General features: G+C 48.5%; 2 protein-coding genes across 3 annotated transcripts in view; both read left to right on the plus strand.

Moving 5' to 3' along the window:
• Positions 1-17743, plus strand: part of plekhm3 (pleckstrin homology domain containing, family M, member 3) — a 334170-nt gene that overhangs the window by 203926 nt on the left and 112501 nt on the right. The gene's annotated exons all lie outside the window — the stretch shown is intronic.
• On the plus strand, positions 6856-8544 carry LOC139259434 (frizzled-5-like). Its single transcript, XM_070874902.1, has one exon. It carries the CDS (start codon positions 6892-6894, stop codon positions 8542-8544), a length of 1653 nt encoding a protein of 550 aa, XP_070731003.1. The 5' UTR covers positions 6856-6891.

A 17743-nucleotide genomic window follows, 5' to 3' on the forward strand; every position in this document is an offset into this window, starting at 1 on the left:
CTATGCAATCAGTCACTTAGCTCTTCCACCCAACTGTATTCTTCAAATTCTGGTTAAATAAGAAAGAAAAGAAAGACTTGCATTTATACAGCGCCTTACACGGCCACCGGACGTCGCAAAACACTTTACAGCCAATGAAGGAATTTTGGAGTGTAGTATTGTAATAATGTGGGAAACACGGCAGCCAATTTGCGCACAGCAAGTTCCCACAAACAGCAACGTGATAATGAGCAGATATCTATTTTTGTTATGTTGATTGAGGGATAAATATTGGCCAGGATAGCAGGGATAATGCCCTTGCTCTTCTTCAAAATAGTGCCATTGGATCTTTTATGTCCACCGTAGAGAGCAGACATGCCTAGGTTTAACGTCTCATCCGAAAGACGGCACCTCCGACAGTGCAGCACTCCCGTGGCACTGCACTGCAGTGTTAGCCTGGATTTTTGTGCTCAAGTCCCTGGAGTGGGACTTGAACCCACAACCTTCTGACTCAGGGACGAGTGTGCTATCCACTGAGCCACAGCTGACACAATAAGGTAGAATTGCCCTCTAAAGTCAATAAATATACTACAATGGCTCATTAAAGAGATTATATTTAAACATTATACAGTCCCTGAAAGAGGATCTAAACAGCAGTACTTTAAGATGCTGCTTCAAATCTAGCTGTTTGGTCACATGTCATGATGTCGCATTCTTTGGCTCGGTGTCAGCTTTATTTGATAACACCCCGTGAACAACGTGGACCACTTACCATACTTTGGGAGTGTTGTGTCCTTAGATGCTCTAGTAATGACTCCACGAGGCAATGTGTTGTACTTGAAATTAGTCCTTTATTTGTTAACTCCAGAGTGAGGATCACACCTGGTGGCCTGCCTTTTATACTAGGCCAGGCACATCTGTACAGGTAACCTACAAGTCTCCCACTGCTGTGCCCTCTGGTGGCACACCTTGTAATAGTACCAACAGTAGCCATGTAGGATACATGACATCACTCTCCCCTGAGCCTTTAGTGCAAATCGCCTCTGCATTGACTGTGCTCTGGGCTTAGCTCTCTCTGGGCTCTATCTGGTTGACCCTTGGCAGGTCATTTCAATCTTGGGTGAGTGGTTGGTGCAGTAGAGTGCTGGTGGTTGCTGTTTGTGTGTGTCCCTGACCACTCCATTCTCCTCCCCCCAACACCGCCCCCTCCCCCACCCCCGACATATAGATTATGCCAGAGACTCATTGCATTCATATACATTCAAGTTCAAGAAAACAGGTTTGCATTACATTTGTGATTCCATTGTGAGACAAGTACGTTAGACAGATGAGATGCCTTATCGATGCAGTGACTGGTGTGTAAGGACAAGCTAGTTCCAGAGCTGCTGGATGGTGTCCCTGCAGTCTGGTGGCGGCTCAGTGCCCAGTGCTGGCAATGGGAACCCGGTTGGCTTGAGTTGCCTGCTCTTGGGGCTGTTGCTGTGGTTCCTAGCGTCGGGCCGGTTCACAGATCCTGTGACCTCCCTGTCCTTTCTTTGTGCCCTGTGTCGCTGCTGCTCCCTGTGGAGCTGTCATCTAGCAGTGCACAGGGAACTGCTGACTCGCTGGCCTGGGCGTTGTTTGGTTTAGGATCCAGGCTGGTCCCGGTCCCCTTTGGGGGAACCGTGATGGGTGACCCTTCGTTTACGGGTATGGCCTTGGTGGCGATGGGGTCTGGGGACTGCGCCTTAGCACAGTCTGCTCTTTCAGGCTTGTGGCAGTTAGTGCCATCGGGTGCCTGAGAGGTGGAGCCGATCAGGGGCAGGGTATCGATACCGGTGCCGTTGCCCTGCTGAGGTCACTTGCACTGCAGCTCGTGTGAGTTGGCTGCTTGTGGCCACACTCCATGGTGCATAATTCTGTTCCCTGGGACGCAGGCTACAGCATTGGGTATCTCGCTGGACCTGTGTGCTCCTGATGGGTGTCTGCCCGCTGCATTGGCTGCGTGCAGTTGAAATCCTACATCGCACAACTGTTCATTACTTATGATGGACACACTGTGGGTCCGATCACGATCGCGCGACTTTTCCTCGCTGGTTGCATGAACACAATTCAGATCATCAATTATACATTTTACATGATCGCGTGACTTTTCCTTGCGTATTGCATGTACACAACTCTGATCATCAGTTAAACATTTTGTCTCTGACTTACAGTTGCTATGACATTACTTGAGTGTGTGCAACTGTCCCTTTAATTGTCGTGGGTTACAGGCCTCCTTTAAGAAAGCCTTGCTTGCTTTATCCCAATCCCCTTCTCCGTTTGGTGCCACGTGTTGCTCCATCAGCGCTGCACCTCGTGGTCTGACCGCGGCCATCTTTTTCTTCAGCGCCTCACCTCGTGGTTTGGGCGCCATCTTTCCTCCATCCACGATGTCAACTGCGGTGATCCTCTTCTCCCCGGGTACTGCCACCGAAGCTGGGAAGTTGCCTGTGAGTCCGATTTTCTTTTTCCGGAGTCCTGCCACTGGAGCCGAAGGTGCGTTCGGGTCGTCCCAACTGGATCATCTCCACGCAGTCGTGCTGAGCGGTCTGTGTCTCGGGTGCCGTGCTGGTCTGCTCCCCGGTGCCGGGTCCACCCTCAGGTGAGGGCTTGCTTTGCCTCTGAGTGCAGAGGACGTCGATTGCTGGAGAGGTGAAGTCTTCCCACTTCCAATGGATCTTCTCCATCCGCCTTCTGCCGAGCAATGTTGGTCCATCACCTGCAACAATGCACAGAGGTGACTTGTGCACCACACCATCATGGAGTACCTTTTACATTCATGCTGCCAATGACTGGGATGATTTCATCAGTGTAGGTGCGCAGTTTTGCCTGAACTGGGACCAACTCGGGTCATTCAGCTTGATTGCCCCATATCCTCTCAAAGGCTTCTTGATTCATCACTGACTGGCTCGCCCACATGTCCACTTCCATGAAAACTGGAACGCCATCTATCTCGACTTCCATCTTCAGCGGGGAGCACTCGGTGGTGCAGATAAACATGCTATGTACCTCCCCGTGGGGCTGGGCTGCCTCTCTGACTATCATTTCATAATCCGCGCTGGGTTCATGGCCATCTACAGACTCTTCATCGACACAGTGAGTCATATTTTTCTTACACATTCACTGGAGGTGGCCCTTTGTGCTGCAGCCTTTGCATACATAGCCTTTAAAGCGGCACTGGTGAGCCCTGTGACTCCCTCCACAACGCCAGCATGGTGCTACTCGGACTCTGAGTTAAGGGACTCATGGGTCTGTTCTCTCTTCCCTGAGAGGGCTCGTGCTCTACAGTTCAGCCTCTAAACAGCGCCACTCTGTGCACAGTACCTGCCGGGTTTGAGTCCTGAGGGTGAGTCATCTGCCTAGAGCCGCAGGTCGAGGTCATGAATGCCTGGCTCACAGGGATAGCCTTCTGCAGTGTGACTGTGGTATCCACCTTCAGTAGCTGATAAAGAAGACCCTTATGGCCAATTCCAATGACAAAAATGACCCGCAGCACTTCGTTGAGGTGGTTGCCGAACTCACACGGTGCCTCCAACCTCCTGAGGTCTGCGGCGTATTTCGCGATTTCCTGGCCTTCGGGCCGTCGGTGGGTATAGAACTGGTGCCTGGCTGTGAGGATGCTCTTCTTGGGCTTGAGTTGCTCATGGATAAGGGTTACGAGCTCCTTGTACGTCTTGGTCGTTGTCTTCACTGGTGCCAGCAAGTCCCTGATGAGACCATAGACGGTGGGCCCACAACTGGTTAGCAAGATAGCTCTGCGCTTATCAGCCAGTGTGGCCGGGTCGTCTCCTTCCAGGTCGTTTGCTGTGAAGAAATGTTCTAGCCTCTCCACAAAGGCATCCCAATTATCACCATCGGTGATACGTACCAAGGGTAGCCATTTTCGCGTGAAAGTTCGTAATCTCGTCGCCAATTGTTGTGTCCTTAGATGCTCTAGTCATGACTCCACGGGCAGTGTTTTGTACTTGAACTGTAGTGACCTTAGTCCTTTATTTGTTAACTCCAGCGTGCAGATCACACCTGGTGGCCTGCCTTTTATACTAGGCCAGGCACACCTGTACAGGTAACCTACAAGTCTCCCACTGCTGTGCCCTCTTGTGGCACACATTATGATAGTACCAACAGTAGCCATGTAGAATACATGACAGGGAGCCTACTATCAACAAGGGCAGACATCGATGACAAGGTCCAGCCTTCGGTCATCTGAGGAAAAGAGTGTTTGAAGACCAGGACCTCAAATCCGGCACCAAGCTTATGGTCTATAGGGCAGTGGTGATGCCCACCATCCAATATGGCTCAGAGATGTGGACCATATACAGCAGACATCTCAAAGTGCTGAAGAAGTGCCACCAATGCTGCCTCCCCATGGTCCACTGGGAGGATAGACACACAGACGTCAGTGTTCTCGATCAGGCCAACATCCCCAGCATCGAAGCACTGACCACACTCGACTAGCACTGCTGGGCAGGCCACATTGTTCGCATGCCTGACACGAGACTCCCAAAGCAAACGCTCTTATCGGAACTCCTACACGGGAAACAAGCCCCAGATGGGCAGAGGAAATGTTTCAAGGACACCCTCAAAGCCTCCTTGAAAAGTGTAACATCCCCACCGGCACCTGGGAATCCCTGGCCCAAGACCACCCAAAATGCAGGAAGAGCATCCGGGAGGACGCTGTGCACCTCGAGTCTTGTCGCCGAGAGCGTGCAGAAATCAAGCACAGGCAGCGGAATGAGCAGTGGCAAATCAGACTCCCCACCCATCCTTTCCTTCAACCATGGTCTGCCCCACCTGTGACAGAGACTGTAATTCCCGTATTGGACTGTACAGCCACCTGAGAAGCAAGTCTTCCTCGATTCCGAGAGACTGCTGATGATGATGATGAAGCGCCTTGGGACGTTTTACTACGTTAAAGGCCCTCTATAAATACAGGTTGTTGTTGCATGAGTTAAAGGGCCTTTCTTCCTCCCGTTTCTTTTCAGCAGTATAATGCTCCTGCTACCCCACTAGGGGCGTTTTAACCTGAACAGGGTAAAGCGACTGCAAGAGTAGTGGACCCCGAGTTCACCTTTGGTCTAGGATTCCCAGACTCGCTAAATCTGAACCGACACAGAATGCCAGCATAAGAGGTGGGATTTGTGCTTTGATACTGAGGTTTGCTTTGCAGCTGATGAAAGTTCATTGGGCCCAATAATAGCTTTAACAACCAGTTGCCTCGCAAGGTTAGTGAAGGGAAAAGACACAGACTTCTATTTAAAAACCAGACTACTGATGTCCGGTTTAGAGTTTCAATGTTTCCAGACAACAGACTTAAAACCTGTACGAGTGCCAACGTGAACAGTGTTAGATACGATGCTTCCCTCCACTGCATTCAATACGCTTTGGAATTATTTAGTATGCGGCAAATTAATGTATAATGTTCCTATAAACCTGTTTAATAAGGACATCGTGCAATCGAGGAGGAAGGGAGGTTGGTATTGGTACTTTATAACTTTACATTTACCTTCAGTTTCACTCAACATAAAATGTGAGTAATGTCCCTTACTGAAACTTTCACAGTCACCTAGCTTTTACAGTGCCTTACACTGATTGGTTAGTAAAATAATGAGCGGGTCTTTAGTTTGGACATTTGATTGGACCACTTGGAACGACGAAGCAGCACTAGGTGAGTGATTGGCCCTCATAAAATGGGCGGAGTTTATGAATCATTTCTTAAGGCACGAGTTTTGAATGGGCAGAGCGTCCTCGCCGTGGCTCAGGATTGGTAGAGAAAGACTATGGGAGGCGGGTTTGCCACGGGGCGCGCCCTGTGATTGGGTTAGAGGGGCACGGACGGGGAGATTGACAGGTGGGCGGAGCTCGACCCTCGCTACTTTGTGTTTTAAAAAAAGTAACAATCTGATCGCGGATCCGCAAGTGAAGCGGAGCGCAAAGTCCCAGGAGAGGAAGGAGCTGTATCTCGGGTAAAACGGCAACCAGAGTCTAAAGGGCAGTGGGCACGGACAGAGGAAGAAGAGAGGGACGAGAGGAAAAAGAAAACGCGAGAGAAGAGAGCAAAGGCGATAAAGGCACGCCGCTGTTGGGGGAGGAGAGATGCAGGGCTTACCTGGGCTCCCCTTTATATTTTGATAGCGTGCGATCGGCGTCTGTGTATGTTGGGAGAAAGATTCGGAGATCGGGACGGCAGTAACGACCCTCGTGCATATCTGGAGACAATATTATAAGAAAAACTGGAAGATCTCAAAAAAGTTTACACCTGAACGAGCTGTGAATGCCCCGATTTCTTCTGTTGTGTCGGCGATTCCACCTAAGTGACCAGAGAGAGAGAGAGACCCGGCGCTGAAGGATCCTGGCCGTCAAGGAGCACTACAGCTCCAAACGCTACGAATAGAAAACATATTTTAATAACTGAAACTAATTCGATCTTATCAGTCAATAGGAAAAAAAAGATTAGCACTCGTAAAGGTGAAGAAATTGACGAGAAACGAGATGTGGAAGAGTGTCACACACCTGGAGAATAATTTTTAGTGTTTAATTGCTTGTTTTTCAACATTTGCCTCCTTGATCGGCCGCTCTGGATGCTGACGCCGAAAGAGACTTGAAATCGACATTTCACCAGGGTTGTTCATTTCTTCCCAAATCCGGCCAGTTATGTGTGAGGCAGTGATCAGGTGCGGCTGTGTTTAACCTTGTCTGAAAAAAAATGTGGCTGTAAAGATCCAGGGCGAAAGTTCGAGGGCAAAGTATAAGGAGTCGGTTGGATCCTCTTTGCAATAACTGGAGGTCATGGCTCGCCTTCTGCAAGTGGTTTCAGTGCGGTGCTTCCTTCTGCTCAAGATCTCTCTCAGCCTTGTGGGGCTCGCAGGCGTTGCTCTCTGCGCCTCTAAGGCGATGGTTTGCCAGGAAATTACAGTCCCCATGTGCAAAGGGATCGGCTACAACCTCACCTACATGCCCAATCAGTTCAACCACGACAGCCAGGATGAGGCGGGGCTGGAGGTCCACCAGTTCTGGCCCCTGGTGGAGATCCAGTGCTCCCCGGACCTCCGGTTCTATTTGTGCAGCGTCTACACTCCCATCTGCCTGGTGGACTACAAGAAACCCCTGCCGCCTTGCAGATCCGTCTGCGAAAGAGCCAAGTCCGGCTGTTCCCCATTAATGAGACAATATGGCTTTGCTTGGCCAGAGAGGATGAACTGCGACAAACTACCCGTGCTCGGAGATCCCGATAACCTGTGCATGGATTATAATAGGACCGAAGTGACGACCGTGTCGCCTCCGTTCTTGAAGCCCACCCTTGCACCCAAGGGTTCCAACAAGAACTTAAGACCTTCATGGCCGCATCCTGGAAACCAACCTGCTCTGTCGCTGGATTGCCATGGAAAATGTAGATGTAAAGAACCACTGATCCCGATCTCCAAGGAGAGTCATCCATTGTACAACAAGATCAAGACTGGCCAGGTGCCCAACTGTGCCATCCCATGCTACGAACCCTACTTTAACCAGGACGAGAGGACTTTTGCAACCTTCTGGATAGGCTTGTGGTCCATCCTGTGCTTCATCTCCACTTTTACAACTGTGTCCACCTTCTTGATCGACATGGAGAGGTTCAAGTACCCAGAGCGTCCAATCATCTTCCTGTCGGCCTGTTACCTCTTCGTGTCCATTGGCTACATTGTCCGGCTGATTGCTGGCCATGCCAACGTGGCTTGCAATAAGGACTACAACCACATCCACTACGAGACCACAGGCCCTGCCCTCTGCACGGTGGTCTTCCTGCTGATCTACTTCTTCGGAATGGCCAGCTCCATCTGGTGGGTCATCTTGTCTTTTACCTGGTTCCTTGCGGCGGGCATGAAGTGGGGCAACGAGGCCATAGCCGGCTATTCCCAATATTTTCACATGGCGGCCTGGCTGATCCCCAGTCTTAAGTCCATAGCTGTCTTGGCTCTGAGCTCCGTGGATGGGGATCCGGTGGCCGGGATCTGCTATGTAGGGAACCAGAACCTGGACAACCTCCGAGGATTCGTCCTGGCCCCTTTGGTGGTCTACCTGTTCACGGGGACGATGTTCCTCCTGGCTGGATTCGTGTCCCTGTTCAGGATACGAAGCGTCATCAAGCAAGGGGGCACTAAGACAGACAAACTGGAGAAGCTGATGATCAGAATTGGGATATTCACAGTGCTCTACACCGTCCCCGCCACCATCGTGGTGGCCTGTTTTATCTATGAGCAGCATTCCAGGGAAAGTTGGGAGAGAGCCCTCAGCTGCCCCTGCCCCGGGGACCAGGACTACCCCAGGCCTGAATACGCCGTCTTCATGCTGAAGTACTTCATGTGCCTGGTGGTGGGGATTACCTCTGGAGTCTGGATCTGGTCCGGGAAGACCTTGGGATCCTGGAAACGGTTCACCAGTAGATGTTGCCAGGGGAGGAAGCTGACCAATGCATCCATGTACAGTGAGGCCAGCACAGCCCTGACAGCGAGGACAGGGGGAGCCAGCTCTGCTTCCTACCACAAACAAGCGCCACTGTCACACGTTTAAAGCTCTCTGGTCAGAGGGTTCACACACACACACACACACACTCATATATATATATATATATATATATATATAAATATATATTATAGTAGATAAATATATATATATATATATAAAGGAAAATACACTGAGGTCATTTTACCTCTTGTCTCATGAGTCTTTTACACTGTTTATCAACTTTGGTTCTTAAGCATTTTACAATGTGTTGTTTGCAGTAAAGCTATCTTAGCAGAATCAATCGTCGGTATTCCGCTCGTAAGTGACAAAGAGCCTTGTGGTCTTGTGAAGTGGTTTTTTTTGTTGGTAAGGTAATGTAATGACAACTGTACGAAGTTTCTGACTTGTCTGTTTCAAGGGGGTGTCTTTAGGGAACTCGATCTCAGTTGCTGGAAGATGAAGAGGGAGAGGTGGAATTTTCTTATCAGCCACTCAGTCCAGGGAGGCCATTTTAACCTAACCCGGCTGTTAGCAAACTGACCGGAACAAAAAACAGAAAATGCTGGAAACACTTAGCAGGCCTGGCAGCATCCATAGAGAGAGAAACAGAGTTAACATTTCAGGTCTGAGATCCATCATCAGAACTGGAAAAAGATTTTAAGCAAGTACAGAGGCAGGGAAAGGGGCTGGGGGGGGGGGGGGGTGTGGGGTGGGGGCAGGGAGGAAAGAACAAAATGTCTGTGATAGGGTGGAGGGCAGGAATGATGAAATGTTGAAAATGGGGATGGCAGAATCATAAACAGCTGTGGTCTGAAATTGTTGAACTCAATGTTGAGTCCAAAAGGCAACTTGTTGGATCGGGTGCAATGCCGGTCTTATAGCCCGCCTGATTCTACTCTCCATTGAAGAGTAATATTGGGTGAGGTGTGAAACCAGCGTTCTGCCTGATCCGGCAGGATCCTCGCCCAGCGCATTAGGTTAGAATACACCCCCCCCCCCCCACACCCCACCCGCTCAGAGAGCCGCACAAACACTCCCAGCAGCTGCTGGCTGGTTCCCTGTGCCTGTGAGCTCACTTTACACTGGCACAATACACTGGCTTTCCTCAGCACAATACACTGGCTCTACTCACTTTTAATGGGATTTGTAGCTGATGTCACCGATTTGCAGTCAGTCTCCCACCAAAGTGCTTCAGTAATGCTGAGGTGTTCGCTGAAGTTTTATTAATGTTGAAACTGAATGATAACCCCCGCCACTCTCCACGCCCCCCCCCCCCCCCCCCACCGCCACCGCCATGGGCACTGCAGCATAGTGGTTATGTTACTGGACTAGTAATCCGAAGACCTGGACTAATGATCCCCGAGACATGAGTCCAAATCCCACCACAGCAGCTGGGGGATTTCAACTCAGTTAATGAAATAAATCTGGAATAAAAAGCTCGTGTCAATAATGGTGACCATGAAACTACCAGATTGTTGTAAAAACCCATCTGGTTCACTAATGTCCCTTAAGGAAGGAAATCTGCCGTTCTCACCTGGTCTAGTCCATATGTGACTCCAGACCCACAGCAATGTAGATGACTCTTAACTGTCCTCTGAAATGGCCTAGTATGCCACTCAGTTGTAACAAACCGCTACAAGAAACAACAATAAAAATAAACCACGTGGACTGCAGTGGTTTAAGAAGGCAGCTCACCACAACCTGCTCAACGGCAATTAGTGATGGACAATAGATGCTGGCCTTGTCAGCAATGTCCACATCCCAGGAACAAATTTTTTTAAATGACCCCGCTGACTTAGCTGAGTCAAGTGCAACTTGGCCTTATCGCTCCCGGGGTGTGGGGGGTGGGAGAAATCAGCTGCTCCTGGTCTAGGGGACTCTGCCATAAAGTACAGGATGTGTACACGATGGGTATTGGCTTGAATGACCCCGACCTCTGACCCTCTTTCTCCGCCCCCCCCCCCCCCACATGTAGTCAGATACCCCCACCATCACTCAGTATCTGGGCCCACACACAAGCAATGGGTGCCCTCAAAGCCCATGAAGTTGTGGTAGGGCCCTGGCGAGGAGTCAGTGGTCTCAGGAAGAGAGAAAAGTGAAATGGGGACAGCAGGTAAGGAAAGAAACAAGAACGGGTATTATTAAGGTGTGTCTGGGGCTCACCTTTAAGACAGGTGAAATTCTCAAATCCTGCTGATAAAAGTGCAATTCCATGGCCTAAATCCAAGCACTGTCTAGTTTTTACTCACTGTGCGCACCACTTGTTAAAAAGGGGTCACCGAACTCAACTATCTGTGCGAAGAGCAAAAAAAACCGGTCCATTTCAAACAACAAGCAAGTGGACTGAACACTCAGCACAACAACTAAAGAAAAAAGACACCCAGCAATGGCTTTCTTTTGCTGCTGCTCTTTATTGGGAAGGGTTTTTTTGTGCAGGTGACCACAGTTTCTAAAGCCCGGGGAGCTGTGCTATAAAACATCATGAGAAAAGGCACAAAAAAATAATAACGAACAGCCGCAGAGCATTTTGTAACCCTGTCGCTCTGAGTTACTGCCCCTTTCTCTCTTTCTCCCTCTCTCTGTACTTTGTGGTGTCCTGGATTGTCAGCACCATATTCTCTTGTTAATTCAAATGATAACGCAAAGTGTTGTTACATTACGCTGGAATCATTTGCTCCTATGTTCTGCTACTGTTATTTGCCACTAGCAGTTGGACAAGGGCTTCTCTGTCTGCCCAGGGACTAGGCTATGTTGGCACCTTTCCCTGTGCTGCATCTCTCATTGTACCCAAAGTATTACAGTTCAACCTATGGGGCAGCCTGTTAAAAGTAAATGATAGCCACTTGTATTTTTGCATTAATAAATCAAACTAATAAATAGTTTCTTGCAGTTGCAGAAAGCTCCCTATAGCCTTTAAATCATTGTTCAGACAGGAACCTTACTGGGCTTTTCTACTTATTCATTCTTTAAAAAAAAATGTTGGTCCGGATTTAGCTAGAACAGTCAGGTGGGGCTGTCACCCAGTCGGCATCAGGATTTAGTGTGAGTGATGTCTAAACCCAGGCTATGGACGTCTGCAGAGTATTCTCCTGTGAAGGCATCACAGTTGGTATCGGATTTAGTCTGGGTGATGTGTGAACCCAGGCAGTGAGTGTCTTCAGACTATTCGACTGTGAAGGCATCACAGTTGGTGTCCGGATTTAGCCTGGATGATTTGTGAAGCCTAGGCAGTGGGCGTCTTCAAACTATTCAACTGTGAAGGCATCACAGTCGAGCCTAACCAGGCTTGATATATACTTGTGCTGTGTATCAGGGTAATAGTTGAACCCAGATTGAGAGAGCCTAGGGTTGGGTGATCCTAACCCGATGGCAGGTTAGCAGACGCGCATGTGCACGGTCAGGAACTGTAACAGACAGAGAGAGAGAGAGCGACTGTGCGTCTGCCATTAGCTGCACCCCTCTAGTGCCCTAACGGAGTTCGTTTGTATTGGAAGCCGCATTGCTGGGTTTAATGAGATTATTTGGCCCCATCTCGACTCGCTGGAATCAGACCAGGGAGAAGTGAAAAGCAGCCACCCCAACCATCTTCCAGTGGATGCTGTGGCACTGAGCCCTGCACACCACAAAGGGCCCAGGTTCCACCCTTTATCTTAGTTGGCCTCAAAGTCCCTGGATGAGGGGAGATGAAACATCTGCTAGGGTGCTCATGCCTCATTGATATCTATTGAAACCCTGATGGAGAAAGTTCAAGCGCAAGTATATATCAGGCGAGGATAGGACCGGGCTCTCCAATATGATTCCCCTCACAGTTGAATAGTTCGCAGATGCCTAATGAGCATCTTTCACTTTACATTCTCACAGTTGGGGGGACGGGTGGGCGGGGACAGAAAGCGAGGCCTGAACGCAACCCCACGACAACCTTTCACCTCTGCTCGCTGATCTACATTGCCTCCCCGCCCAACAACGCCTCAAATTTAAAATTCTTATCCTCGAGTTCAAATCCCTCCATGACCTTGCCCCTCCCTATCTCTGTAACCTCCTCCAGCCCTACAAGCCTCTGAGCATTCTGCACTCCTCCAAATCTGGCCTCCTGTTTTTCCTTGACTTCCTTCACTCCACCATTGGCGGCCGTGCCTTCACCTGCTTAGGCCCTGAGTTCTGGAATTATTTCCGTTAACAGTTCTGCCTCTCCGCCTGTATGACGCTCCTTAAAAGCGACCTTTTTGACCACCTGTCCTAATATCTCCTTATGTGGCTCGGTGTCAAGTTTGTGTCTGATTACACTCCCGTGAAGCGCCGCGGGATTTTTACCATGTTAAAGGCGCTATATAAATGCAAGTTATTGCATAGTGTCAGTGGGTGAGTGCAGCCTAGATCTCTCAGTTTTAATGATTAATGCAGCAATGGTGCTAATTTAGTTTCTCTCTGTGCCATCGCCCTCACTCGCCACAAAAAAAAATGTGGAGTGGTTAGAGACACAAACACATGGAGCCTTGAAATTAAACCACGGCACACAAGAGTACAAAATGTACCTAATGTTATTTTAGCAGAGACAATAACCTTTTCAATTAGATTAAGGTCTCCACCAAAACAGCAAGCAACAAATTTCTGCCAATCCATTTAATATTTGCACTCCAGTGTGTGATTTCAGTGTCCCTGTGTGTGTGTGTGTGTGTGTGTGTCTCTATCTCACTGCCCTCTAATTATTAGAATCTTACAGCACAGAAGGAGGCAACGGCAAAAAATGTCTGTGCCAGCTCTTTGAAATAGCTATCGAATTAGTCATACTCCCCCTGCTCTTTCCCCAGAGCTCTGCAAAATTTTCCCTTTCAAGTATATATCCAATTCCAATATTTATCCCTCAACCAACATTACTAAAAGAGATTGGGGTAGAAATTGCCCTCTGCCGGAAACGGTGGGGCACCTACCGTTTTTGAAGTGTTCTGGCCGCCGCAATGGATGCGGCAGCCTATCCAGCAAAATTCAGCTCTTCGGGGGTTTTTTTTCCAGTTGGGCGGAAGTGAGAGCAGAGCGCAGTGGCCGTCACTAACGGGGTGGAAGTGGGGGCGGGACGGAGTGTCAGTCATCAGCACCGCGCTGATGATGTCATCGTGCTGGCACGTCATAACCTCTCTCCACTTCAGTTATAGGGGAGGGCCGCAGCGAACGCTGCAGTCATTTTAGTTCGGTCCACTGGGCCACCAGGGAGGGATTCGGCCGGGCCAGCGGCTTGGCACCCAAGAGGAGGGTGCCAGGCTGCCTTTTGGCGGCCCGGCTGAACCCACGGGCATAATTGTTGGGCTGACCTGGCAGTCGGCCGACAAAAAAAAAACATGGTAGCCGCGGCAGTTTGCCCTCCCCTTTAAGGGTAGTCATGCTGCCATTTCACACAGAGTGCACCGATAGCAAAAGCTGTCGGGGGCACCGGCCGGTGGCGGGGCCGCTCCTGCAGGGCAAAATCGGGTAAGGGGCAATTTCGCACGGGCAAATTGTGACCCGCCAGCCGGTAAGGAGTCACCGCGTGCACGCCGCGGCGGGAAAACGGACAGAGCAGTCCTGGACACTGCTCCGCTCCTGAGGAAGGGCAATTTCTAAAACAATGGCCCCTCCACGGAGAGTCAGCAGCCATTCCGCGATGCCCCATGGCCGCTGCTTTCCGGCAGTCAGAGGCCTTATCAGGAAGGGCAATTTCGGCCCCATTATTGGTATATTGCTGTTTGTAGGAGTTTGCTGTGTGCAAATTGGCTGTCACGTTTCCTACATCACAACAGTGGTGACAGTTTTAAAAAACTACTTTATTGACTGTAAAGCACTTTGGGATGTCCTGAGGTTGTGAAAGGTATTATATAAATGCAAGTCTTCTTTCTTTAGAAGTTATGAAGGGTTTTGATAGTGAATAGAGAATCTCTATTTCATTTTGAAAGTTACAATGGAATTTGTTTCCACCACCCTTTCAGGCAGTGCATTCCAAATCTAGCCTTGTTAGTTTGACCCCGTCAGTCTTCCTGGCATCAGTGCCCGTGATTGGTAGCTTGTTGAATGGTATCGGCTCCTGATTAGGTGCAGTGGGTCAGTCAGACGACTGGGCCTCTCAGTGGACTTGCTGCACATACCTTGCCTGAGCTTGATGAAGGGACACTCAGATTTGCTTGCAATTTGTTTGCAGGTAAATAACATTCATGGTTCTCATTGGCCACTGCGCCCTTCATTTATTTGGTTTGAACTTTAACCTGAACATTAGACAACGCCACTCCTGAGGAAATTTGGCTGTTTGTTTGGTGTTGAGGAACGTGCCAAATTTACCATCAGTTAGTCCCAGCATGTACTAGAGCCTTACAGGATATTAATAAATGCACAGAAGGGGGCGGCGCATGGTTTCAGAGTGCCAATGATGGTGTCAGATGTGGTTTCACGACTGCAACCCCACACGCACTGAGTTCCCAATTGTAATGTATTTGCTTCATGGGTTCTTGCTTAAGAATTTATAGCAACACATTGCTATTAAGAACTAGTTGGTTTATTAACAAAGGTTTAACAATCACACTACACAGTACCAGTTCATCCACTAGACTCACAACTACATACCTCATTGTGGATGACCAAGACCCAATTAACTGGGGTTTTATTGAGTCTTATGAACATCACGTGACTGGCTAAGCCACTCACAATGCAACAGCTCTACACCTGTGAGCATACTCACAGGTGCATACATTATACCAATCTCGGGCATCCCGCTGTTCAGAGATTGCATACTATCCTATGGGATGTACTTGCAGCTGGTTCCTCAGCTCCTTTGGTAAAGGAACTATCGGGAAAAACTGAACAGGCTGGGACTCTTCTACAGAAAAGAGAAGGCTGAGCGGTGACCTGATAGAGGTTTGAAAATTATGAAGGGGTTCGATAGGGTAGACATAGAGAAGATGTTTCCACTTGTGGGGAGTCCAAAACTAGGGGCCATAAATATAAGGTAGTTAGTAATAAATCCAATAGGGGATTCAGGAGAAACTTCTTTACCTTGAGAATGTGGAACTCACTACCACATGGAGTGATTGAGGTGAATAGCATAAATGCATTTAAAGGAAAGCTAGAAAAGTACATGAGGGAGAAAGGAATACAAGGCAATGTTGGCAGGGCTAGCTGAAGTAAGATAGGAGGAGGCTCGTGTGGAGCATAAATACCGGCAAGGACCAGAAGGGCTGAATGACCTGTTTCTACAGTGTAACATTCTATGTAATTTAGCTATGTCAACTGTCGTGCTTTTGTATAGTCTCTGGCCACTAGATGGCTCTGTGCCACAGGTTTCTAAAGCATTTCTCCCGACATCTAATGCCACCTTGTATATAAGATGCCTTACATTCATCAACTGACTGAGGGTAATGACACCAGCAAGTCTCATAAAGAGCGTGAGCTTCCCCATTGGCCCAGTAGATAAATTCCTTGCCTGACATAGCACCAAGCCTTAAAGAGAAAATGATCTGTGCTGAACCTGGCCTGGAGGGCAGTCAGTGCCTCCAAGTTAGGGAGGGCAAAATTCAGCCTGGGTTCCTTCCAGAGCTCATTGACTGATGATCCCTGCTGGACAGCCGGTGTTGGGCGAGGGTGAGGTTAGAATCAGTGGTGGTGCCTCCCATGGTCAAACACTGTAAATCACTATCCAGGCTCATATACATGGGGTGTCACCACTTGTGCAAAATCCCCTGAAGGCTGAAAGCAGCAGTAGCTCAGGACATCAGCAAGAATCAGTGTTTTCAGGAGAAGAGAGAAGAGGAGAAAATCATAAAATAACATTTACAAAAAAAGGGGGTTGCGATCTTGCCTTCAGAAGTATAAAATGCACAACTTACCAAGTCACTTTCTTAAGCTTTGTAAATAAATCATAAAGAAAGACTTGCATTTATATAGCGGCTTTCATGAGTTCAGTGTGTCCCAAAGCGCTTTACAGCCAATGAAGTATTTTCTGAAGAGTAGTCACTGTTGCAATACAGGAACCATGGTAGCCAATTTGTACACAGCAAGCTCCCACAAACAGCAATGTTGTAATAACCAGATCATCTGTTTCAGTGATGTTGGTTGAGGGATAAATATTGGCCAAGACACCAGGGAGAACTCCTCTGCTCTTCGCAATAGCCATGGGATCTTTTATGACCACCTGACAGAGCAGATGGGGCCTCGGTTTAACGTCTCATCCGAAAGAGGACACCTCCGACAGTGCAGCACCCCTCAGTACTATACTGGAGTGCCAGCCTATACTGTGCTCAGGTCTCTGGAATGGGGCTTGAACCCACAACCTTCTGACTCAGCGGTGGGAGTGCTACCCATTGAGCCACAGCTGACACCTTTTATTTTATATTTATTTTATGATTCACTTTATAAATCAACATAAAATAAGGCAGCAAATTATACTTAAATTAAACATAAGGTAGGAGATCTAGGGCTGATCTATGAAAAAGTAGAGGGAAAAAAAGATGTTGCTGAATATTGGTTGGAGTTCTTGGTTTTGTTTGATATTTGCGGGGGGGGGGGGGGGCGGGCTTTCTCCTGATTGTTCATTTTAACTTCTGGCAGAAGATCCGTGGAATGCCCAGAGTGTTTATGTCGTTTCTCAGAGATTTTGCGGTTCCTTCATTGAGGTTGGAGCAGACGATCGGAAGAAACGGATGGATGTAGAGAAGATGTTTCCACTTGTGACGAGACTAGAACTAGAGGCCATAAATATAAGACAGTCACTAATAAATCCAATAGGGAATTTAGGAGAAATCTACCCAGAGAGTGGTGAGAATGTGAAACTAGCTACCACAAGGAATGTTTGAGGTCAATAGCATAGATGCATTTAAGGAGATGCTGGATAAGTACATAAGGGAGAAAGGAATAGAAGGTTATGCTGATGGGGTGAGATGAAAAAAGGTGGGAGGAGGCTTGTGTGGAGCATAAACACTGGCATAGACCTATTGGGCAGAATGGTCTGTTTCTGTGCTGTACATTCTATGTAAAACCCATTCCTGACAGAAATGCATCCCCCTGGTCTCAGTACGTTCAATGATTATCTGATTCTGGTGCTGCTGTATACTGCATGTGCACTTTGATTTCTGAACCAAATGTGGGGCATTAGTAGTGTACAGTAGTGTAGTGGTCATGCTACTAGTCTAGTAATTCAGTGACCTGGGTTAATAGTGCAGTGATCATCAGTTCAAATCCTACTGTGACAGTTTGAGAATTTGAATTTAGTTTAAAAGTAGAAATAAAAAACTGGTACCAGTAAAAATTG

Source organism: Pristiophorus japonicus, chromosome 3, assembly GCF_044704955.1.
Source record: "Pristiophorus japonicus isolate sPriJap1 chromosome 3, sPriJap1.hap1, whole genome shotgun sequence".
Classification (NCBI taxonomy): domain Eukaryota; kingdom Metazoa; phylum Chordata; class Chondrichthyes; family Pristiophoridae; genus Pristiophorus; species Pristiophorus japonicus.